This window comes from Acanthochromis polyacanthus, chromosome 2 (assembly GCF_021347895.1).
Source record: "Acanthochromis polyacanthus isolate Apoly-LR-REF ecotype Palm Island chromosome 2, KAUST_Apoly_ChrSc, whole genome shotgun sequence".
Classification (NCBI taxonomy): Eukaryota; Metazoa; Chordata; class Actinopteri; family Pomacentridae; genus Acanthochromis; species Acanthochromis polyacanthus.
Window position 1 is genome coordinate 46,601,607 of NC_067114.1, and position 24,463 is coordinate 46,626,069.

General features: G+C 38.3%; 1 protein-coding gene and 1 long non-coding RNA gene across 9 annotated transcripts in view; one reads left to right on the forward strand and one right to left on the reverse strand.

The window, feature by feature from the left end:
• The window catches only part of herc1 (HECT and RLD domain containing E3 ubiquitin protein ligase family member 1), a 92,002-nt gene that overhangs the window by 1,368 nt on the left and 66,171 nt on the right, over positions 1 to 24,463 (forward strand). For all 7 annotated transcript variants that reach the window (XM_051940473.1, XM_051940497.1, XM_051940478.1 and 4 more), the window contains exons 2-15: positions 1,905 to 2,870; positions 4,250 to 4,345; positions 4,887 to 5,081; positions 8,525 to 8,836; positions 9,620 to 9,716; positions 13,099 to 13,242; positions 13,438 to 13,565; positions 16,263 to 16,407; positions 18,408 to 18,579; positions 19,630 to 19,764; positions 19,911 to 20,076; positions 20,459 to 20,584; positions 22,725 to 22,946; positions 23,509 to 23,661. In XM_051940473.1, the coding sequence (XP_051796433.1) occupies positions 1,929 to 2,870; positions 4,250 to 4,345; positions 4,887 to 5,081; positions 8,525 to 8,836; positions 9,620 to 9,716; positions 13,099 to 13,242; positions 13,438 to 13,565; positions 16,263 to 16,407; positions 18,408 to 18,579; positions 19,630 to 19,764; positions 19,911 to 20,076; positions 20,459 to 20,584; positions 22,725 to 22,946; positions 23,509 to 23,661 (3,033 nt within the window). In that variant the 5' untranslated portion in view covers positions 1,905 to 1,928. The remainder of the gene's footprint in view (positions 1 to 1,904; positions 2,871 to 4,249; positions 4,346 to 4,886; positions 5,082 to 8,524; positions 8,837 to 9,619; positions 9,717 to 13,098; positions 13,243 to 13,437; positions 13,566 to 16,262; positions 16,408 to 18,407; positions 18,580 to 19,629; positions 19,765 to 19,910; positions 20,077 to 20,458; positions 20,585 to 22,724; positions 22,947 to 23,508; positions 23,662 to 24,463) is intronic.
• Positions 14,307 to 15,349, reverse strand: LOC127531487 (uncharacterized). 2 transcript variants are annotated; one of them, XR_007938570.1, is made up of 4 exons: positions 15,214 to 15,349; positions 14,777 to 14,805; positions 14,573 to 14,623; positions 14,307 to 14,368 (listed from the first exon to the last, which is right to left on the reverse strand). It is a non-coding gene; the product is annotated as an uncharacterized LOC127531487 (long non-coding RNA). The 2 variants fall into 2 exon arrangements; XR_007938571.1 differs by lacking the exon at positions 14,777 to 14,805 and adding an exon at positions 15,083 to 15,111.

Genomic DNA, 24,463 nt, shown 5'->3' on the forward strand with positions numbered 1-24,463 from the left:
TCTAAAATATTAAAAACGGGACAGAGATTCAGATCAATTCCTAAAATTAAAGTAAGTAAGAAATTTCATGTGATTTTCAGATCATTTTGTGCCTGTTTTATGTCAATATTTAATCATTTTGCATGTCTTTATGTCCATTTTTGATCATTTTGCATCATTTTATAGCAATTTTTGATAATGTTGTCCATTTTGATTGTTTTGCATCTTTTTGTGCTAATATTTGATCACTTTGCATCATTTTTATAGCATTTTTTTGATAATTTCATGTCGATTTTCATCCTTTTGCATAATTTTATGTCCTTTTTGATCATTTAGCATAATTGTAAGGACATTTTTGATCATTTAGCATCATTTTTCATTGAAAAATTGTAGCATTTTGTGCCAGTTAAGGATCATCTGGCACCCTTTTTCAAATCTATCATTTCTGTCCTCAAATGGTTTAAATATATTTAATGTTATGGTCACATATTGTAAAAGAGAAGTTCAGATATAGACCCAAAATTCTAAAACAACATGTAAGACTCAGATCGGTTATGCTGTGAAATGTTTTGGACAAGAGTAATTCACTGAAAAGACTAAAAACAAAGCAATTTTTTTTTTTACCAAATAAAGGAAAAATCCAAACATTTAGACATGATAAAACACAATAAAATGTTAAAAACAGGACAGGGACTTATTAGATCAGTTCCTAATACAAAAATAAATATTAAATGTCAGCATCATGTAGATCTTTTACTCACTAGAAAGATTAAAAACACTAAAAACAAAGCAAAATATATCCAGGCTCCAGAGATAAAATATAGGTAAGGAAATGTAATAACAGAAGAGAGAATATTACGATTAAAATGTTTATTTTTAGTAATTAAAAAGGAACAAGCTTAATGAACATTTTAATAATACTTTTGCAGGATTTCAAGCTGCCTAAAGTAGACCTGGGTAATGAAATAAAAGTGATAAAAGCACCGATGTTGTGCCAAAAACTGCTCCAAATTTAACTCATAAAAACATGATTGCAGCTCTTATATTGTGGCTAAAATACTATTATTCATCAAAAAGACTCATTATAGCTCATAAAGTCATTGCATAGAAGATGATTTCTTTCTGTTTATGATATAAAACCTAACTTTTGTAGTCATTCCAGTCTAAACAAGAACATTAGAACCACCAAATACATAATATTATTCTGATAATCACCCATAAAGTCAACACCTGAAGTCTTTGGTCACAGATGTTTTTATTTCCGTCACACTACAGACATGAAGTTCTACGTAGTTTATCTCTTATGACAGTTTGAGCCAGATAAAAGCTGCTGTAGATGTAATACGATTTAACAAGAAGTTTTAGTCACAACACCGGAGATGTTCTTAAATAATGTCGGGAAGTTTAATCAGTTTATGATACACCTTGAACAGGTTGTGTTCCCTGAACAAAGTAAGTCTACATATATGCTTGGTGTCGTTGTCTTTTGGTGTATGAACCACCGACCAATCAGGTTCAATCCAGAAAGGACTATATGAAGATGTTGTGTTGGACCTTCTAGTTCATGAGACCATCTATTTGAACTAATGGAACCCCATAGCATCATGGAATCTCCACCATCTGGCATCCAAACGTTCTCCAGCTTTTCTGGGGACATAAACGCAACGAAGCTGACCCAAGACTTCTAACTCAGACTGGTCCTATCTTTGTAGGTTTTTATTCTGTGTGTAGTCCTACAGGGCACCAGAAGGACCCAACATGAGTTTAAAGTTACGGTCGGAGTAGAGGAAGAACCAACTTCTCATCTAAGGTTCTGTAGAAACGAAACGAAGCTGGTAAACTCTCAGAACTCCAGCCGTCTGACCTTAGATGAGAACATGGATCTACTATATTAATAAATCTGGTTTAAACCGGTTCCTCTCCAGGTCTGATGGGTCCAGAGTGACGTCATGGCTCTGATGATCCCCCCGGTGAAGCTCAAGTGGCTGGAGCACCTGAACAGCTCCTGGATCACCGAGGACAGCGAGTCCATCGCCACCAGGGAGGGCGTGTCGGTGCTCTACTCCAAGCTGCTGGCCAACAAGGAGGCGGTTCTGCTGCCCCAGCAGGTCCTGTGTCTGAAGGGCCCCCAGCTGCCCGACTTTGAGCGTGAGTCCCTGTCCAGCGATGAGCAGGAGCACTACCTGGACGCCCTGCTGGGCAGCCAGCTGGCTCTGGCCAAGATGGTCTGCTCTGACTCCCCGTTCGCTGCCGCCCTGCGGAAACGGGTCCTGGTGCTGCAGCGCATCTTCTACGCTCTATCCAACAAGTACCATGACAAGGGCAAGGTCAAGCAGCAGCAGCACTCCCCGGAGAACAACTCGGGCTCGGCCGACCTCCACTCGGTCAGCGAGCGTCCCCGGTCCAGCACCGACGCTCTCATCGAGATGGGGGTCCGGACCGGCCTCAGTCTGCTGTTCGCGCTGCTCCGCCAGTCCTGGATGATGCCTCCTCCTCCGTGCCCCGGGGGGAGCCCTGGGGGCGGCATCAACCTCTGCAACGACGTCATCCATACCGCCATCGACGTGGTGAGCTCGCTGCCACCGCTGTCCCTGGCCAACGAGAGCAAGATCCCCCCCATGGGTCTGGACTGCCTGGCCCAGGTCACCACCTTCCTGAAGGGGGTCACCATGCCCAACTCTGGGGCCGACATCCTGGGCCGCCGGCTGGCCTCAGAGCTGCTGCTGGGCCTGGCCTCCCAGAGGGGCTCCCTGAGGTACCTGCTGGAGTGGATCGAGATGGCCTTAGCCGCCTCGGCTGTGGTCAGCAGCATGGAGCAGAACCAGAACCAGGAGGGCCTGATCGGGTACGACTGCTTCATGAACATCCTCATGCAGATGAGACGCTCTCTGGTGAGTCTGAAGCTCCGAATGTTTCCACTCATTCTGGATTCTTTTTGGCATTTTAAACACTTTAATCTATTTTAGGCAAATTTTAAATCATTTTTGGATAATTTAGAGTCATTTTGTAGACATTTAAAGTCTGGTGATTTTCATCACTTTTTGAGTGATTTTGGACGAAGTTTTGACTCATTTTAGACGAATCCTAAGTTATTTTGGGTCATTTTTAACATGTTTGGACAGATTTGAAGTCATTTTAAGAGTCATTTTAGACTTTTTTTGAATCACTTGGAGTCATTTTGTACAGTTTTTTGAGTCGTGTTTGACTTTTTTTGCATTTTGAGCGGGTTTCAAACCATTGTAGGGAAAGTTTATATCATTTTTAGAACTTTTTGAATCATTGTCTAGATGTTTAAAGTCTTCATCATCGTGAGCAGTTTAAGTGATTCTGTAAAAGTTTTGACTCATTTTAGATTTTGTTTGTTCTTTTGTACAGATTTTGAGTCATTTTGGACTTTTTGGAGGCCTTTCAAACACATTTTGAGTCGTATATAATAGCCGTAATAATTTTGGTACAATTTTGAGTAATTTTCTTTTGTCTGAAGTCTCTTTGACATTTCTGGAGTCATTTTGCACATTTTTGTCGTTTTGAACCACTTTTGGGTGATTGTGTCCAGGAATCATTTTAGACAAATCCTAAGTCATTTTGGATCGTTCTGGGGTTATTTTTACGTGTTCAGAGAAATTTGAAATCATTTTAAGTTATTGAGTAATTTTGGACTGTTTTAAGTCGTTTAGATGGTTTTTGAGTTGTTTTGTACAAATTTTGCTTTGTGTCAGACATTTTTTTGCGTTTCGAAGAAAAATCAAATCCGATTTGAGTCGTTTTGATATTTTAAGACATTTTAGGCAAATGTTAAATAATTCTGGAACAATATTGAGAAATATTCTGGATATCTTATGTCTCTTTGGACAGTTTTAGAGTCATTTTGAACATTTTTTGAGTGATACGTCAAGGCTTTGAGCCATTTGGGACAAGTGTTAGGTCATTTTAGATTTTCGTTGTCCTTTTGGAGATTTTTGGAGTCGTTTTGTACAGGCTTTGTGTCATTTTAGATGAATCTGGGGTCATTGAAGATATTTGTTTGGGTTGTTTTGAACATTTTTTGAGTTGTTTTGTTCAGATTTCCAGTCATATAGGATGTTTTTTTGCATTTTGAACACCATATTAGGTCATTTTTGAATATTTTTTGAGCCATTTCTAGAAATTTTAAGTTTTTTTTTAACACATTTTGAATCCCTGTGGACAAACATTGACGTCATTTTGCTGCTCTTCAACCACTAGCTAGGACCTACGACCAGCAGATTAAAGCTGTTCTTGATCGTTTCAGGGCTCGTCAGCAGATCGCAGCCAGTGGAGAGAACCAACCAGGACCTCTGATGGCCTCTGTTCTTTATACGAAGCAGCTCTTTGTCTTTTTGAAGAAGTAAGAAGCGTTTTATCATTAGACTGAACATCTACAGTGCAGAACTTTCTCCACAGTTCAGGTTTCTGTGCTGTTAGAAACATCTTCAGATCTTCAAGAGGTTTAATCACGTCTTCATCTCCTTCGTCTTTGTCTTCTTCTTCATCATCTTCTCCCTCTTCTCCTTCGTGTTCTTACCTTTCTTCTTCTTCTTCCTTTTCTTCTTTGTCTTCTTCTCCTTCTCTTCCTCTTTTTCCTTTTATTGTTCTTCATCTTCTTCTTCTCCTCCTTTTTTTGCTTTTCTTCTTTTTCTTCTCCTTCTTCCTTTTCTTCTACTTCTTCATTTTCTTCTTGCTTTTTCTGCTTCTCTTTCGTCTTCTTTTTCCTATTCTTCTTTGTCTTCCTCTTCTTCCTTTCCTTCTCCCTTCTCCTAATTCTTCTTCTTCTCCTTCTTCTTCTTCCTCTTCTTCTCCTCCTTCTAATTCTTCTTCTTCTTCTTTTCCTCCTCCTCCATCTTCTTCTTCTCCTCCTCCATCTCCTCCTCCTCCTCCTTCTTCTCCAGGTGTGTCGGATGGCTTCAGATTACTCGAGGACCTGTGTGAGTCCGGACAGCATCCAGACGGGTGAAGCTCCGGTCGTATCAGAAACCTGTGAGGTTTACGTCTGGGGCAGCAACAGCAGCCACCAGCTGGTGGAAGGAACCCAGGAGAAGATCCTGCAGCCCAAGCTCGCCGCCAGCTTCGCCGACGCTCAGACGGTAAAAAACAAACCTCATTAGTCTGCTGCAGAGGAAAGTCTTCTTCTGTAGCTCATCATCTTTATCTGCTGATCCTGAGGCCGTCATGCAGACTTTTAGAAAGTGTTCTGAAGTTTCAGAAGGACTCGTTCTGGATTTAGAAGATCATTATCCTCCATCAGTGAATGAACTGTTACACAGAGCATCTAAATCCAGATTTCACTGCTTCATCCTTACATCAAAGCTCTATTTATTATTGATGGAGACTCAGATGGAAACACAGATAACATCCTGAGTTTATCTCCACTTACTTCCAGTTTTCTCTGAGGAGACAATCAAAGTCTTGTTATGAAGATATCAGCAGTTATGGAGGATAAACTTTGTGTCTGTTTGTTCTTTGTTCAGAGCAGCTGTTCCAGTCGTTTATCTTCCTTTGGTGTCATTCTGCATTCTTTTGTGTCACTTTAATGGTTGTTTTTTGTTTCATTTTGGGCATTTTTCATGGTTTTGTTGCTATTTTTGATCATTTTATGGTACTTCATTTGCATCTCTTGAGTCTCTTTTTGTGTGTTTTTTTTTGGTGAAGATCAACCAATAAGTTTTTTTAAGAACCAACAGAGATTATTAGGGCACAGGAAACCATCATTTTGCTCCCCGTGGTGCCATTTTGCATCTTTTTTGTCACTTTGGTGTCATTTTGTGTCTGTTAATGATTGTTTTTTGTCTCATTTTGGGCATTTTTAATGGTTTTGTTGCTGTTTTTGGTCTTTGTGGTCATTTTATGGTACTTGGCTTGGATTTTTTTGCTACAGGTCATCCAATATGGTGTTCTCAGGGTTAATAATACTTATTAAGACACCAGAGAACCAATCGTTTTGCATCCTTTGCATCATCTGGGTCACTTTGGGGTCATTTTATGCCCCTTCATTTATGTCTGTTTTTGATTTTTAAACAACTTACTTTACATCCCTTTTTTGTACAGGTCAACCAATATGGTTTTCTCAGGGTTGTTTTTTGACTTGTTGTGGGTGTTTTGCATGATTTTGTTGCTATTTTATGTTTTGGAAAAAACTTATTGATTGACCTTTATCCAAAAAAAAAAAAAAACACAAAAAGACGCCCAAAAGAAACCAGTAACGTCCCATAGCATGACTGTAAAAGCAAACAGTAGCTACAGAACTATGAGAAATGCCCAAAATGAGACAAAAACGATCATTAACAACACAGAATGAGCCCAAAGTGACACAAAATGATGCAAAATGACACCAAAGTAGGCAAAATGTTCTCTGGTGTCTTAATAATAAGTATCATCCTTTAACCTTGCCAGCAAGTTGATTTCTCGCGATATTTGTGAGTTCACAAATCTCTCAAGAAACCATCTTGCTCCGCTCCCGCATTCACTGTTCGCACAGCACCAAGTTGGCACGGGCCAATCACGCAGCAGTATTCGTGTGTGGGGCGGAATATCCGGGTGTGAAGACGACACCAAGCGCCAGTAGATCAAAACAAACACGGCAACGGAGGACAACGATCGTGTAGATGCTGCTAATAAGTCAGTTTTAGCCGAATCTCGTATCGCTTCTTTGAAGGAAGAACAACGAGAGGCGCTTTGCGCATTTCTGGATGGTAAAGATGTTTGTGCTTTTTTACCTACGGGTTTTGGTAAGAATTTAATCTACCAATTGGCTCCGCTCGTTGTGAAGATCCCGCGATTGGCTAAAAACAAACCTGTCAGAGGCGGGACATACTGTTGCATTGTCCAATCCGTGCCTCTTTCCTCCCAACGGATTTACATGGAGCGGTCCCAGATTGATATTGTGGAGTACTATCAAGTACTACACAATTATTAATCTGGCTATTGCCAGGTTAATCATCCTTAGACCTGTACCAAAAACAAAAGATACAAAAACTAAGCTGTTTTATAATAAAAAGGGACATAAATCAAGTGTCTTATTTTGGCCATTTTGACTTTGGTCATTTTTTTGGTCTTTTTATAAATAACTGTAAAGACAAAAAAGGGACCAAAGCCAAGAAAACACCCAAAATGAGACAAAAACAGCCATTAACAGATGTAAAACGATCCCAAAGTGATGGGAAATTATGAAAAATGACACTGAAGGAAGATAAACGATTGATTCTCCAACGTTTTAAAAGCTGCTCTGAACAAATCCTTTGGTGGAAGTAAAGAACAAACAGACTACTGTCCTGTAGACAGAAAGTTTATCCTCCATAACTGCTGATATCTTCATAACAAGACTTTGATTGTCTCCTCAGAGAAAACTGGAAGTAAGTGGAGATAAACTCAGGATGTTATCTGTGTTTCCATCTGAGTCTCCATCAATAATAAACAGAGCTTTGATGTGAGGATGAAGCAGTGAAATCTGGATTTAGATGCTCTGTGTAACAGTTCATTCACTGATGGAGGATCTTCTAAACCTGGAATGAGCAGGGTTCTCACCAGGATTGTTTTACAGCGTAACGGCACATGTGCAACAGCCTTCATTAAATCTCATGAGCGGCCGGCCCAGATGTCAGCCAATGAGTGTCACACAGATGCTCCAAATGCTCGTCATTTAGGTCACTGTTCACCGTACATGGCATCACGGAAACAACCGAGACATGCTAATTGTAACCCCCAGATTGGAAGCGACTCTTAATTTTAGACGGGAACGAGTCAATGGACAGGAAAGTACGGCTGAGGTGGGGAGACATAAATTAACCTAGATAGGCACCCAGTCGATAAAAACAAACGCACATGGTGTTATCTGTCAAAATAACAGCGCAGCGGCCCTAATCACAGCATAATCTTTTAAACTGACAGCGTAATGGGCTGTTACGCTGAAATGTACTGGCGAGAACCCTGATGAGTCCTTCTGAACTCATCCTTGTGTTTTTGGTCTCATTCTGGGCCATTTGCATGGTTGTGTAGCTATTTTGTGTCTTTGCGGTCATTTTATGCCACTTGATTTATGTCCCTTTTTATTCTAAACAGCTTAGTTTGTGTCTCTTTTTGTTTTTGGTACAAGTCTATGGATGATAATAATTATTAAGACACTAGAGAACCAGTCATTTTGCTTCATTTTGTGTCATTTTGAGTCATCTTGTGTCACTTTGGGGTCATTTTGCGTCAGTTAATGGTTGTTTTTGTCTCATTCTGGGTGTTTTTCTTGGCTTTGTTCCTTTTTTTGTACCACTTTTGATCTTTACGTGGATGTCTGTTTTTGTTTATGTAGGGCTCCACCAGGTGCCAATTGTTTTCCTAATTGATGCAGATGTGTACATTAGCAGCAAATGTAAAAGTGCATTTAACTTATTTTATCCTGGACTTTAATGAATAATCTCTGTCTAAGTGATCATGGTTGTAATTTCCTCCATAATTGTGCAGCTTCAGAGATGTTAATTATAAACTGTGACCTGGATTCTATTTGAAAGTTTCAACCGTCCTCTGGCTCCTCCTCTTACAGATCGAAGCCGGTCAGTACTGCACCTTCGTGATTTCGTCCGACGGTTCGGTCCGAGCCTGCGGGAAGGGAAGCTACGGCCGGCTGGGCCTCGGAGACTCCAACAACCAGTCGACGCTGAAGAAGCTGACCTTCGAGCCCCACCGAGCCATCAAGAAGGTGTCGTCGTCCAAAGGCTCGGACGGCCACACGCTGGCCTTCACCACCGAGGGTGAGGTGTTCAGCTGGGGCGACGGAGACTACGGAAAGCTGGGCCACGGCAACAGCTCCACCCAGAAGTACCCCAAACTGATCCAGGGGCCGCTGCAGGGGAAGGTAGGCTTCAACCACAGCCTCACACGTTTTTATCGATTCACTAAAGGGCTTCTGGAAAAAAGGCTGAATTTGTTGAGTCAAAAATTTACAAACAGCAACTTGAATTACAAGTGCTGTAGATGTAGAAAGTTGTAGTAATCAAATATCGTCCAAAATGGTTTAAAAGCTTCCCAAAATGACTCAATTTTATTTCTATGTGACTCAGAATGTGTCAGACATGACTTAAAAATGGCTAAAAATGGTCTAAAATGAGTAAAAATTGTTCCAAAATGACCACTAATTGGTGCAAAAGTACTCACAATGTGTTCAGAATGACAAAATCTGTTCAAATCGACTCAGAAATGACTAGAAACCTGCCCAAAATTACTTTAGAAAATAGTTAAAAATGAATCAACAATTATCTAAAATGAATTAAAATGTGTTAAATGACTCAAACTGGTCCAAAATGAGAAAAAAAAAAATAGTCCAGAAAGACTAAAAAACGGTCCAAAATGGTTTTAAAGTTCCTCAAAATTTGTCCTGAATTACTAAAAATGTGTCAGAATGACTATAAAATTGTATCAAATGACTAAGAATTGACGAAACCTGTCCAAATCGACTCAGAAATAATAAAAGAAAATGACTCAAAGTTTGTCAGAAATTGAGTTGCACACCAGAACCGGTGTCGTTCAGCTACATTTGCTGTCTCAGACTGACTTGACAGTGTAATGATACCTCCTCCTCCATGCTTGGTGGTCAGTGTAGTGTTTTTGTTTGCGTAGTAACGTGTGTGCTGTGTTGCAGGTGGTGGTATGTGTGTCTGCAGGCTACAGACACAGCGCTGCAGTCAGTGAGGATGGAGAGCTGTACACCTGGGGAGAAGGAGACTTTGGGAGGTTAGGTAAGAAAAACACCCAACGCACAGAATGAGACACAGTCTGTCATTCCTGCTCCTCAGAGGCCACATTCTGCCTTCAGTTTGGGACAGGAACCTTATTTTGTCCTTCTCAACAGATTTTAGGTGATTTTAAACACTTTGCAAGTCATTGTAGACACGTCACTTTGGTCAAGTTTAGAGTTATTTTGGACCCTTTTTTCACTCTTAACACCTTTTAAACAATTTGAGGTGATTTTGAAGCATAATTTTTTAAACTATTTTTTTTTATTTCTGGTCATTTTGGACAGAATTTCTGATAAATTTTAAATCATTTTGACCATTTTTGAGCGATTCTTAACACGTTTTGAGCCATTTGGGCAAATATTGAGACATTTCAAGCCATTTTAGTCAAATTGTAAGTAGTTTTGGATCATTTTTTAATTGATCTGTAGACACGTCAAATCTTTCTGGACAACTTTTGAGTCATTTTGGACATTTTTGTCAACACATTTGGCATCATTGTAGACTAATGTTGAAAATGTTTGGATTTTGTTGGTCATTTTAAACACATTCTGAAGAAGAATGGGCAATTTTTAAGTCGTTTTGTACAAATTTTGACTCACTGTGGACAAATTTCAAGTTATTCTACACAAATATGAAGTCATTTTTGTTTAATTGTTCAAAGATTTGAGTCATTTTAAGTCACTTAACTTGTAGTATAATAATATAATAATGATTTGTGTGATTTTGGACTTTAAATCACAAATACATGTTCTATTAAATATATTCTGACCCAGTAAATGTTCAGTGTGGTGGTGAAACTTCAACATTTGTGATCTAAAATGGTAAACTTCACTGTTTCTGCTGATCAGACGCTCCACAGGTGTTTTCTCACCTTTTAATCAGAGTTTTCTCACAGAGTCTTTGACCTCCTTCTGTGTAGTTTCATCAGGATGTTGACATTTATCTAAACTTTCCGTTGACAGACGAGTTTCTTCAGGCTTCAGCTTTGAGGGGCTCAAATACCAGAATGTCAGGATGAAGACATTTTTACATATTAGAGCACAAAAACCTTTTCCAGTCGACCTCCAAGTCAAATTATAGACGTGTGAATGTGCAGAACGTAGAGCTCTTCAGCTGGTTTAATGTTCTGGTCTTCTTTCTCATGAATCTAAAAGTTCTACAAGATTAATTTAAGTTATGTTGGATGAATGGAAAGACATTTTTTGAGTAATGTTAAAAAAAAACTACGTAATTTTGCACCTGTTTTTGTTTCAATCTTTTTTTTAATTTACAGTCAGCTTGTTTTATTGACAGTTTCACTAAATATCTTTAAGAAACTAGTAAAAAATGATTTACCATTATGTAATCCCTACTAGACATAATTTTCTTGCAAATAACAGCCAATATCTGTAACCCTTTAAGCTTCAGTCAATTCCAGCTGTTTTCAGTACAAAAAATCGCTAATATTCTATTTTTAGATTTAAAAAAAAAAATGACGAGAAATACAGGGAATATTGGACGGGCATCACGAGGTGCATTTCCTTGAAAATGACCGATTCGGGGATTTTATACGACTTCAGGACATGTTTTGGACAAAATAGTTTACTGGCTTGTGTCATCTGATGTAAAAGGTTGGACTATGGCCGTTTTTTGTGGAATCTTTTTTTTTGTGTGTAATAATGAACCCGGAAATGTGAGTCGCGCTGTGTGCGTTGAAGCCGTGTACAGAGAACGGATGGATGGATATTCGTTTTTGTCGGACAAATGTGTTTTTCTCACCCGCTGTGGTAATCACATCTGAAAGTGGTTTATACCGGCGGATTCATGAGAATCTAAGCTTTCCATCTGCGTATAGTGTTTGTATAATCGGGTTTGCAGCCGTCGGACATTCTTGAAATTCCTATGCAAATTAGTAGGTGTACCGCCGGCGGTACACTGAAGCTTAAGGGGTTAAAATAACAATACTTTTTGCGAAATTAAATTAATCAAAAAGTAAACTGTCATTTTGCACTCTTTTCAGTCATTTTGGACAAATTCAAAGTATTTTTCACATTTTTGGGTCGGTTTGGATCGTTTGAGTCAATCTACGTCATTTTTTTTAGTCATCCTTTTCCAATCTTAAGTCAGTTTTGATTATTTTTGTAATTTTCGCCACATTTTAAGTCATTTTGTACAATTGTTTTGAGTTCTAAAGAAACATTTCACGTGATTTATTTATTTTTTAACAATTTTTGAGTCATTCAATTATTATCGAATAATCACAATTTTTAAGTCATTTTAGAATATATTTGTCATTTTAGAGAATGTCTGAATTTTTGAGTACTTTTTATCAAATTTTGAGTCATTTTGTTCTAAATTGAAGTCATTTTGCATATTTTCTTTGGTTAGTTTAAATGTTGGGTCATTTCAGACAATATTTGACTAATTCTGGACAATTCATAAAAATAAATCATTTTGGACAGTTTTTGAGTCATTTTGTCCAAATCTTGAGTCAGTTTTGATTATTTTGTTATTTTGAACTAATTTTAAGTTATTTTGTACAAATGTTTGAGTCATTCTTAACAAGTTTTGAGTCTTAAAGAAACATTTCTAGTGATTGTTTTTTTTGGACATTTTTTGAGTTGTTTGAACTATTTTTAAGGTATTTTAGAATTTGTTTGTCATTTTGTCTATTTTTGAGTAATTTTAGTAAAATTTTGAGTCTTAAATTTTTGTAATATAGACATGATGTACAGATTTGGCCATTTTTCTTAATCTAGTTGATATTAAATTAATACATTTCTGTGATTTTACTACATGTTTTAATGTGTGTGTAAAATCTGTCAGCAGACAATTATTTACCATTTTTTAATTCTTATGAGAAATTTGTAAGGAATGGTCATGTTATAATATAATGTATATTATTCTTTTTTAACATATAAATGTTTTTTTTTTAATAAATAATGAATGATTTTATGTAATATAGATTTTTTGGTGTCTAAAAAATCATTAATTTAGTCAGATTTACAGAATAACAAAGACCTCTGTTCTGTATTATTTTCTATTTTTGGTGATGTAAATACAGCAAAAACAAGTAATTTTGCAGTAAACACTGTGAAACAGCAAATAACTACATGTAGAAATGCAGATTTTAAATGTGTTCACAGTTTTAACTTGTTTTTTTTTTACCATCCTGTAAATTCATATTTTTTCTGTGATTTTTGAGATATTATCTGTAAGCTAAAAAACAGGGAAACTAAGACAAGAGTAAATTATTTAAAAAAACGAGGTGTAATTTTCCCGTTAGTGTCAGCTTTATGAGGGGAACTTTTCTACAGACTGTGGATCTATGGTGACCTCCTTCAGATGTTTATTTCCGGTTTATGGTGTAAACAGCCTGACGTTTGTGTTTCTGTGGGGTCAGGTCATGGCGACAGCAACAGCAGGAACATTCCCACTCTGGTCAAAGACATCAGCAACGTCGGAGAAGTTTCCTGTGGAAGTTCTCACACCATCGCGCTTTCCAAGGACGGGAGAACCGTCTGGTCCTTTGGAGGAGGAGACAACGGTGTGTTGATCTGCGTTAACATCTGTTATTATGTAGTAATTAAATAAATGTGTTTAAAATGCTCGTTGTGATCACGGGGTGTTTCCAGGTTTATTACAGCCCATAAATATTGTTGTTCAGTTTATTTCTAGAGTGTTTTCTGTCATTTTGATGACTAAAATGAGAATAAAGATCAATCTGTGTGTCGTCCTGCAGGTAAACTGGGTCACGGTGACACTAACAGAGTCTACAAACCGAAGGTGGTGGAGGCTCTGCAGGGGATGTTCATCAGGAAAGTGTGTGCAGGAAGTCAGTCATCTCTGGCCTTAACCTCTACAGGACAGGTAGGACGTCAATCACCTGTAGGTTCATTATTATTAACCTCTACGGGACAGGTAGGACGTCATTCACCTGTAGGTTCATTATTATTAACCTCTACAGGACAGGTAGGACGTCATTCACCTGTAGGTTCATTATTATTAACCTCTACGGGACAGGTAGGACGTCATTTACCTGTAGGTTCATTATTATTAACCTCTACGGGACAGGTAGGACGTCATTCACCTGTAGGTTCATTATTATTAACCTCTACGGGACAGGTAGGACGTCATTCACCTGTAGGTTCATTATTATTAACCTCTACGGGACAGGTAGGACGTCATTCACCTGTAGGTTCATTATTATTAACCTCTACGGGACAGGTAGGACGTCATTCACCTGTAGGTTCATTATTATTAACCTCTACGGGACAGGTAGGACGTCATTCACCTGTAGGTTCATTATTATTAACCTCTACGGGACAGGTAGGACGTCATTTACCTGTAGGTTCATTATTATTAACCTCTACGGGACAGGTAGGACGTCATTCACCTGTAGGTTCATTATTATTAACCTCTACGGGACAGGTAGGACGTTATTTACCTGTAGGTTCATTATTATTAACCTCTACGGGACAGGTAGGACGTCATTCACCTGTAGGTTCATTATTATTAACCTCTACGGGACAGGTAGGACATCACTCACCTGTAGGTTCATTATTATTGACCTCTGCAGGTCAGGTAGGACATCACTCACCTGTAGGTTCATTATTATTAACCTCTACAGGACAGGTAGGACGTCATTCACCTGTAGGTTCATTATTATTGACCTCTGCAGGTCAGGTAGGACATCACTCACCTGTAGGTTCATTATTATTAACCTCTACGGGACAGGTAGGACGTTATTTACCTGTAGGTTCATTATTATTAACCTCTACAGGACAGGTAGGACGTTATTTACCTGTAGGTTCATTATTATTAACCTCTACGGGACAGGTAGGACATCATTTACCTGTAGGTTCATTATTATTAACCTCTACAGGACAGGTAGGACGTCATTCACCTGTAGGTTCATTATTATTGACCTCTGCAGGTCAGGTAGGACATCACTCACCTGTAGGTTCATTATTATTAACCTCTACGGGACAGGTAGGACGTTATTTACCTGTAGGTTCATTATTATTAACCTCTACAGGACAGGTAGGACGTTATTTACCTGTAGGTTCATTATTATTAACCTCTACGGGACAGGTAGGACGTCATTCACCTGTAGGTTCATTATTATTAACCTCTACGGGACAGGTAGGACGTTATTTACCTGTAGGTTCATTATTATTAACCTCTACAGGACAAGTAGGACGTCATTCACCTGTAGGTTCATTATTATTAACCTCTATGGGACAGGTAGGACGTCATTCACCTGTAGGTTCATTATTATTAACCTCTACGGGACAGGTAGGACGTTATTTACCTGTAGGTTCATTATTATTAACCTCTACGGGACAGGTAGGACGTCATTCACTTGTAGGTTCATTATTATTAACCTCTACGGGACAGGTAGGACGTCATTCACCTGTAGGTTCATTATTATTAACCTCTACGGGACAGGTAGGATGTCATTCACCTGTAGGTTCATTATTATTGACCTCTGCAGGTCAGGTAGGACATCACTCACCTGTAGGTTCATTATTATTGACCTCTACGGGACAGGTAGGATGTCATTCACCTGTAGGTTCATTATTATTGACCTCTGCAGGTCAGGTAGGACATCACTCACCTGTAGGTTCATTATTATTGACCTCTACAGGACAGGTAGGACGTTATTTACCTGTAGGTTCATTATTATTAACCTCAACAGCACAGGTAGGATGTTACTGACCTTTCAGAGAGTGTTTAGTAGAATTGCTGTAATATTTGTTCTTTTTGGTTCACTTTTTGAGTCATCCTGTATAAATGTTGTCGTTCTGGACGTTTGTCATTTTGAACAGCCCTTCATTTCATTTTGGACAAATTCAGTCATTTTTTCACGTTTTTGAGTCGTTTTGGACAAATTTTTAATTTTGTTTTTTTTTTTTTTCCAAATTTTTGAGCTAGTTTAAGCAAATTGAGTGATTTTTTTTTTTTTTTTTTTTTTTGTAATTTTGCACCCTTTTTGTAATTTGAATACATTTAAAGTTATTTTGGACAAATTTAAGTCATTCTTAATTTAATCCTAAAGAAACATTTCTGGTGATTTTTTTTTGTTAAACAATTTTTGAGTCGTTTCTGCAACTGTTGAGTTATTTTGGAATTTATTTGTTATTTTGGACAATACTTGAGTATTTTGCACAATTTTTGAGTAACTTTGATCAAATTTTGAGTCATTCTGTTTTAAACTTAAATCACTTGGGTTTTTTTTTTTCATTTCAATACATTTCAAGTCATTTTGTACAAATCTTAAGTCATTTAGGAAGTTTCTGATGACATGGAACATTATAGCTTCCTCTCCCAGATCCTAACCTGAACTAAAAGACTTTACAACATGAGAAACAGAACTCCTCTCCCAACCCTAACCTCCTGTTTCCTGTTCTTCCAGGTTTACTACCCTACCTTCCTGTTCTTTGTTGTTTGTTTCCGTTTCTTCAGGTCTACAGCTGAACTCCTCTACTAACCCTGAGTCCTGTTATTCCAGGTTTATCCTTGAACTCCTCTACCAACCCTAACCTCCTGTTTCCTGTTCTTCAGGTCTACGCCTGGGGCTGTGGAGCTTGTCTGGGCTGTGGATCTTCAGAGGCCACGGCTCTCAGACCCAAACTGATCGAGGAGCTGGCGACCACCAGAGTGGTGGACATCTCCATCGGAGATAGTCACTGTCTGGCCCTGTCCCATGGTAGGTCATTTATTATGTTATTTATAGAAGATATAAACCTGATGAATAAACATGTAAACCATAAATATAAATGTATAAACCAGGAACACAGCAGCAAAACTATCGACCTGTAAATATGCAGAATATTAACGGTTCAACACATTTTGTATTCTGATGTCGGAATCATTTCCCTCCTTTTGGTGCTAAATGTTGAAACTCTGCAGCTTTGGTTTGATTCACATTAGAAGTTATTTTATCACATTTCTGAGTAATTTTGAACAAATTTTAAGTTAATTTATCAGATTTTTGAGTAATTTTGGAGAAATTCTAAGTAATTGTTCACATTTTTAGTCATATTGGACCTTTTTTGGTTATTTTTTAATACATTTAGATTAATTTTGGATAAAATTTGATGAATTTATCAGTTTTGAGCCATTTTAGACAAATCCAAGTCATTTATGACATTTGTGAGTCATTTTGGACACTTTTTAATTTGTTTTATCACATTTCTGAATCATTTTTGACATTTTTGCATCATTTTGGACAAATTCAATGTTATTTTTCAAATTTTTGAGTCAGTTTGGACAAACTGCAAGTCCCTTTTCATGCTTTTGAGACATTTTACACCTTTTTTAGTCATTTTGAAGGAAGTATGAGTGATTCTGTACAGACTTACCATCAATCATCTGAAGTTGTGTCCTGTTTTTGTCCTGCTGTCTGTTAGCTACAAACTGCTGCTGTCTCAATGAACGGAACATTTTCAGTTTTATTCTGCTGATTCTGTGAGGTTTGGATCAGCAGAATGACGTAACAGGAAACACATCTGTTTCTGGACTCTGTGAAGCCTGAAATGTAATTTAGATTCAGCTTTAAGATGTGATATTCTCACTTCTATCTTCAGATAGCAAGGGGTACGCCTGGAGAACTTTAACGTAGTATTATGGTTTATTTCTACAGATAATGAAGTGTAAACCTGGAGAACTTTAACGTAGTATTATGGTTTATTTCTACAGATAATGAAGTGTAAACCTGGAGAACTTTAACGTAGTATTATGGTTTATTTCTACAGATAATGAAGTGTAAACCTGGAGAACTTTAACGTAGTATTATGGTTTATTTCTATAGATAATGAAGTGTAAACCTGGAGAACTTTAACGTAGTATTATGGTTTATTTCTACAGATAATGAAGTGTAAACCTGGAGAACTTTAACGTAGTATTATGGTTTATTTCTACAGATAATGAAGTGTAAACCTGGAGAACTTTAACATAGTATTATGGTTTATTTCTACAGATAATGAGGTGTAAACCTGGAGAACTTTAACGTAGTATTATGGTTTATTTCTACAGATAATGAGGTGTAAACCTGGAGAACTTTAACGTAGTATTATGGTTTATTTCTACAGATAATGAGGTGTAAACATGGAGAACTTTAACGTAGTATTATGGTTTATTTCTACAGATAATGAGGTGTAAACCTGGAGAACTTTAACGTAGTATTATGGTTTATTTCTACAGATAATGAAGTGTAAACCTGGAGAACTTTAACGTAGTATTATGGTTTATTTCTATAGATAATGAGGTGTAAACCTGGAGAACTTTAACGTAGTATTATGGTTTATTTCTATAGATAATGAAGTGTAAACCTGGAGAACTTTAACGTAGTATTATGGTTTATTTCTACAGATAATGAGGTGTAAACCTGGAGAACTTTAACGTAGTATTATGGTTTATTTCTACAGATAATGAGGTGTAAACCTGGAGAACTTTAACGTAGTATTATGGTTTATTTCTACAGATAATGAGGTGTAAACCTGGAGAACTTTAACGTAGTATTATGGTTTATTTCTACAGATAATGAGGTGTAAACCTGGAGAACTTTAACGTAGTATTATGGTTTATTTCTACAGATAATGAGGTGTAAACCTGGAGAACTTTAACGTAGTATTATGGTTTATTTCTACAGATAATGAGGTGTAAACCTGGTGAACTTTAACGTAGTATTATGGTTTATTTCTACAGATAATGAGGTGTACGCCTGGGGGAACAACTCCATGGGTCAGTGTGGTCAGGGGAACTCCACCGGTCCCATCACCAAACCCAAGAAGGTGGTCGGTCTGGATGGAGTGGCCATCCAGCAGATCTCAGCAGGAACCTCCCACAGCCTGGCCTGGACTGCCCTGCCCCGAGACAGGTAGGTTCTACTGGACAGGTAGCGGCAGGTCCTACAGCAGGTCCTACAGCAGGTCCTACAGCTGGTCCTACAGCAGGTCCTACAGCTGGTCCTATAGCTGGTCCTACAGCAGGTCTTCTGGAAGCTGAAGGTCAGCGCCCATGGAACAACTGCTGGACCTCAGAGTCAATAAAAAGTTGTGTAACTGAAGCCAAAGGTCAGAAAGCAGAAATACAGACAGAGCAGTTCAGAACCAGAGGAAAGGTGACCAAAGTATTTATAGATCATCTGACAAACTGGACTTTATTTTAGGTCAGAGTTGTGTTTTCCTACAGGTGATGTTGACCAAAGCTGCTCCAACGTGACTCATCCAAGAATAATCTATGAAAGGCCGCAAAGGAAAAAACACAAAAGGAAGGTGTTTTTGCACAAAGAAATCAAACTTTAAGTCGTCATATATTTTTGAGTCATTTTGAACAAATTCAAAGTCATTTTTTACATTTTTCACTCATTTTGAACAATTCTAAATAGTTTTTCACATTTGTGACCATTTCAGACAAATTCAGTCATTTCCCACATTTTTGAGCCATTTTGGACAAATTCTAAGACATTTTTCACATTTTGAGTCAATCTCGACACATTCTAAGTTGTTTTTACCTTTTCGATTTTTTTTTGCATTTTGTCCCATTTTTGACTAATTTGAACTCCTGTCGTTTTGTGAAATATTTTGAACAAATTGCAGAATGTTTTTGTTTTGTTTTTTTGCATTTTTAACTCAGTTTGGATAAATTCCAAACTGTTTTTAATTTTTTTATGTTTTTGAGTTATTTTAGACCTTTTTTGCATTTTGACCCTGTTAGACAAATTTTAAGTCGTTTTTTCACACTTTTGAGCCATTTTGAACAAATTTATAATTCGGCTCTGTTTGTTCCAGCTGATTTTTCACTTCCTGCTGCTTCTCCGTTAACTCCATGTTCTCTGGTCCATCTTTATGAATCCTCTAACTGTATAAATGTGAAGGACCAGGACTCTACTGGAGGCTTGATTCATATTTCCTGCTCTGTCCTCCAGGCAGGTGGTGGCCTGGCATCGTCCTTACTGTGTGGATCTGGAGGAGAGCACCTTCTCTCACCTGAGGTCCTTCCTGGAGCGATACTGTGACGGCATCAACAGTGAAGTTCCTCCTCTGCCCTTCCCCTCGTCCAGGTGAGACACAGAGGAGAAACTAAACTGGAAAATAAAATATGATTAGACTTTCTATAGTGGTCTGCAGAAACGTTTTGTTTCTGAGCTCCTGAAATCACATGATCTGAATTCTAATAACCATAGTATTTATTCTGGGATGTCTGCAGGGAGCACCATAACTTCCTGAAGCTGTGCCTTCGCCTCTTGTCCAATCACCTGGCTCTGGCCCTGGCAGGGGGCGTGGCCACCAGCATCCTGGGTCGCCAGGCGAGACCTCTGAGGAACCTCCTGTTCAGGCTGATGGACTCATCGGTGCCGGACGAGATCCAGGAGGTGAGAACGGAAAAAATGTTTGGCTTGGATCAGATTATCTACTGATATTTTAATAGCTAAAATTTCACAAGTATCTTTATAAACATCCAGGTTTAATGTTAACGGGTCGCTTTGATTGGTTGGATGGGTGGCTGTTTGGTCGGTCGGTTGGTTGTGAAAATTTCAACTTGATCAGAGATGGTCAAGCTGAAAAGTTTGTAAAAATGTGACAAATTCTTTCTTTTATTGTCAATGAAAGGATTATTGATAGTCGTTTTACCTATAACCACCTCTCGATGTTTCTACATCACAGTGTTGATTTTTGTGATTTTCCGTCCATCCGGCTGTAGATAAAGTTGATTTTTGTGATTTTTTTTTTAAAAATTTTTTTCTGTCCATCCAGGCAGTGATTGAGACCCTGTCGGTCGGAGCCACCATGCTGCTTCCTCCACTGAGGGAGAGGATGGAGCTGCTTCACTCTCTGCTGCCTCAAGGACCCGACCGATGGGAGAGTCTCTCCAAAGGACAGGTAGGACACACCTGGAGCAGAAGCAGACCATAGCTACCTGTCAGGAGTTGGTTGGATGGATGGATAGATGGATGGATGGATGGATGGTTGTTGGATTGATGGATGCTTGGATGATGGATGGTTGTTGGATGGATGCTTGGATGATAGATGGATGGTTGGATGATGGATGGATGAATCAGTGGTTTTATTGATCTGTGGGATGCTGCTGCTGACCTTCCTCCAGCCCTCTGCTTCCAACTCCCTTTTTCCACCAGTCAACTCTGCATTGCCTTCACTATACTGTTATGCTAACTTACATACTGTTTGAATTTTACTGCTAGCTATATATGGAGTATGTTTAATGTCAGAGCCGTACATCATCAGAGTAAACTATGAGTCAGTTTTCAATGTTAGCTTATACTTTGTCTGTGTCACATATCCTGTCATACATGCATCCAAATGTGTGTTGTGTTTTCCTTGCTTTCCCACCCCTCCCTCTCCTCCCATCCCTCCCCCTTGCCCTCCTCCGTCCCTCTCAACCCCCCCGGCCAGCAGGCAGATGGGTCCCCCCTATATAGAGCCGGGTTCTGCTCGAGGTTTCTTCCCTGTTAAAAGGGTGTTTTCTTGCCACTGTCTCCTTTGGGCTGCTCTGGGGGTCAGGTATATGGGTTCTGTAAAGCGTCTTGAGACGATTTGACTGTAATTGACGCTATATAAATAAAATTGAATTGAATTGAGCCAACATGCTCTGCTCACTGGGCCATTAGAAATAGTTCTTTTGGTGGACAGGTGACAGGAAGTGGTTTTCATTGAACTCTGTACAGTTCTGTTTTTTAGATGATTACCACATGGATAAATTCTCAGAGCTCAGTTTGTTTCCACAGAACCAATAATAAAGTAAAAGTTGTGGTGGTCAGTCTGACTGGTCTAACCTCTGGAGAACTCCTGGTTCTCCGTCTTCAGAGAACGTTCCACACTAACAGAGAACTCTGAGTTATATTTGGACATCCTGATGCTGACGTTCAGTAAAGCTGTTCTAATGAGATTTAATGAGCTGCTTACGTCACAGTTTCCTGCTGGTTTATGTTCTGACTTCTTCTGTAACCGATCGATTTAAATCCTGAATGTCTTTATTTAACCGACAGAAACAGTTCCAGCTGTTTGTTTACTAAAGGCTGAACTAATTTTTTATAAAACCCTTTTAATAGAAACATGAGTTGGTCACAGTTGGTTGGTTCACATCAACATTTTCAGCACAAGTCCTTTAGAAACTGACTCAAGGATTTGTTTAAAATATATACATATATCTATAATAATAAATAAATGAGTGATTATAATGAGAAAATACTATTATTATATAATCTATTAATACTGTTATGTTTAAATAAATAAATAGTAATAGCTATTATTATTATTTGATAACATTTATTTTTTTGTAGTTATTGTTAAATAATAATAATACATGTAGAAGTAATAACGGTTATTATTACTTTTAAAGAATAACAATATTTATTATTATTTAATAATTACAGTAGTACTTCATATATATTTGTTATTTCTATTGTTATTACTGCTTTATAATTATACTTATTATTTGATAATAAAAATAACAAAATGCTACTAATAATATTTTTTCTTATTTCTATTATTATTCAATGATATATTATTATTAATAAAAATAGTAATAATAGAAAGGAAAAAAATCTGTACCTACATGAAGAAATTGTATTTAAATGCACTTTAATGTATTTTTAGGGAGAATATTCTGTTGCACCGTCTGAATAAAGCTATAAGCTGCAAATATAAATGTATTCAGGCACCGTTCATTTTGTAAATGCTGCAATTTATGGATTTTTATAGGTTTCTGCAGACTTTAAAAGAAAAAACTCAACCGTAGTTTATTAGTAAATCTATTTAATAACAAACAAGTCTTATTGTGTTATTTTTATTATCTTCTTGTTGAAGATCAAACTTAATCCTGAAGGAAATTCTTTCTCCAGAAATGTTAATGTTTCTGCAGGTTTTCCTGTGTTTTTTAATCTAGTTTTCTCTATTTATTATCTGTTTCTTTTCCTTTATTCCTTGATTAACTGTCATATAAATGGAATATTTTTATGATTAGCATTAATCTAACCAGGTTTCTTGGCTCTCTTGGTCCCAGCGCATGCAGCTGGACATCATCCTGACCAGCCTCCAGGACCACACCCACGTAGCCTCCCTGCTGGGCTACAGCTCTCCAGCCGACGGACCCGAGGTTCTGTCCTCCGGTCAGACGTTCACGGCGTCTCCAGACCCAAACTACAGCAGCACCACGGGACACCCAGACACCCACCTGGCCGAGATCCTGATGAAGACGCTGCTCAGAAACCTGGGCTTCTACACCGTGAGTTCTTCATCATCTAACAGCTTCTACAGATAGTAAACCTAAATATGGATCATAATGGACCAGTAGATCAAATAATCTCTAATCGAAAATATCTGAGTGACAACTTTAAGTAAGATTTCATTGAATTAAAACACTATCACAGAATCAAAGAGTTTTTGATGTGAAATATCTGAAAAAAGTTGTTTTGTTTGGATTTTAGTAACTTTATGGGGCATACAACATTTCTGTAGGGGAATAAAATGTTCCAGTTTGCATTAAATCTGCTTTATTTAACGCAAAGTAACACTGGAACTCATATAAAACATGAGTTAGTGACATAATTCCTCTGAAACTACTGAAAAAGATGGAGCTTATATGTAGGATGTTTCCTCTACATGGTTCCTGTCATTTATTTAGAAGAAAGCCAATGTTTATTCTCTCTTATTTAGGCCTCTGGGCTGTTTTAGCTGCACAGTGGACATTTCTGTTGCCTCGTTCTTGGTGTAATCAGCTCTGCACACTCTAGTCGAGCAGGAATTATATGATTTTATGTAAAGTAACTAGTTTGTTTGTGTTTCAGGACCAGGCGTTTGGTGAGCTGGAGAAGAACAGCGACAAACTGCAGCAGGGAACTTCTTCCTCCGACAGCAGCCAACCGGCTCACCTCCACCAGCTGCTGTGTTCACTGCAGAAACAGCTGCTGGCTTATTGTCACATCAACTCTGTTACTGAGGTACAGAAACACTCAAACACCAGGAAAATAACGGAGGAAATACATGAAGGAAGAGTCAGAAACAGGAAATACATGAAGGAAGAGTCAGAAACTGGAAGGAAGAGTCAGAAACTGGAAGGAAGAGTCAGAAACTGGAAGGAAGAGTCAGAAACTGGAAGGAAGAGTCAGAAACCGGAAGGAAGAGTCAGAAACAGGAAGTACGGGAAGGAAGAGTCAGAAACAGGAAGTACGGGAAGGAAGAGTCGGAAACAGGAAGTACGGGAAGGAAGAGTCAATAACAGGAAGTACATGTAGGAAGAGTCAATAACAGGAAGTACATGTAGGAAGAGTCAGAAACTGGAAGGAAGAGTCAGAAACTGGAAGGAAGAGTCAGAAACTTGAAGGAAGAGTCAGAAACTGGAAGGAAGAGTCAGAAACTGGAAGGAAGAGTCAGAAACTGGAAGGAAGAGTCAGAAACTGGAAGTACAGGAAGGAAGAGTCAGAAACCGGAAGGAAGAGTCAGAAACCGGAAGGAAGAGTCAGAAACCGGAAGTACGGGAAGGAAGAGTCAGAAACCGGAAGTACGGGAAGGAAGAGTCAGAAACCGGAAGTACGGGAAGGAAGAGTCAGAAACAGGAAGTACGGGAAGGAAGAGTCAGAAACAGGAAGTACGGGAAGGAAGAGTCAGAAACAGGAAGTACATGTAGGAAGAGTCAATAACAGGAAGTACATGTAGGAAGAGTCAGAAACAGGAAATACAGGAAGGAAGAGTGAGAAAGGATGGATGGTTGAATGGATGGATGAATTGTTGGATGGATGGATG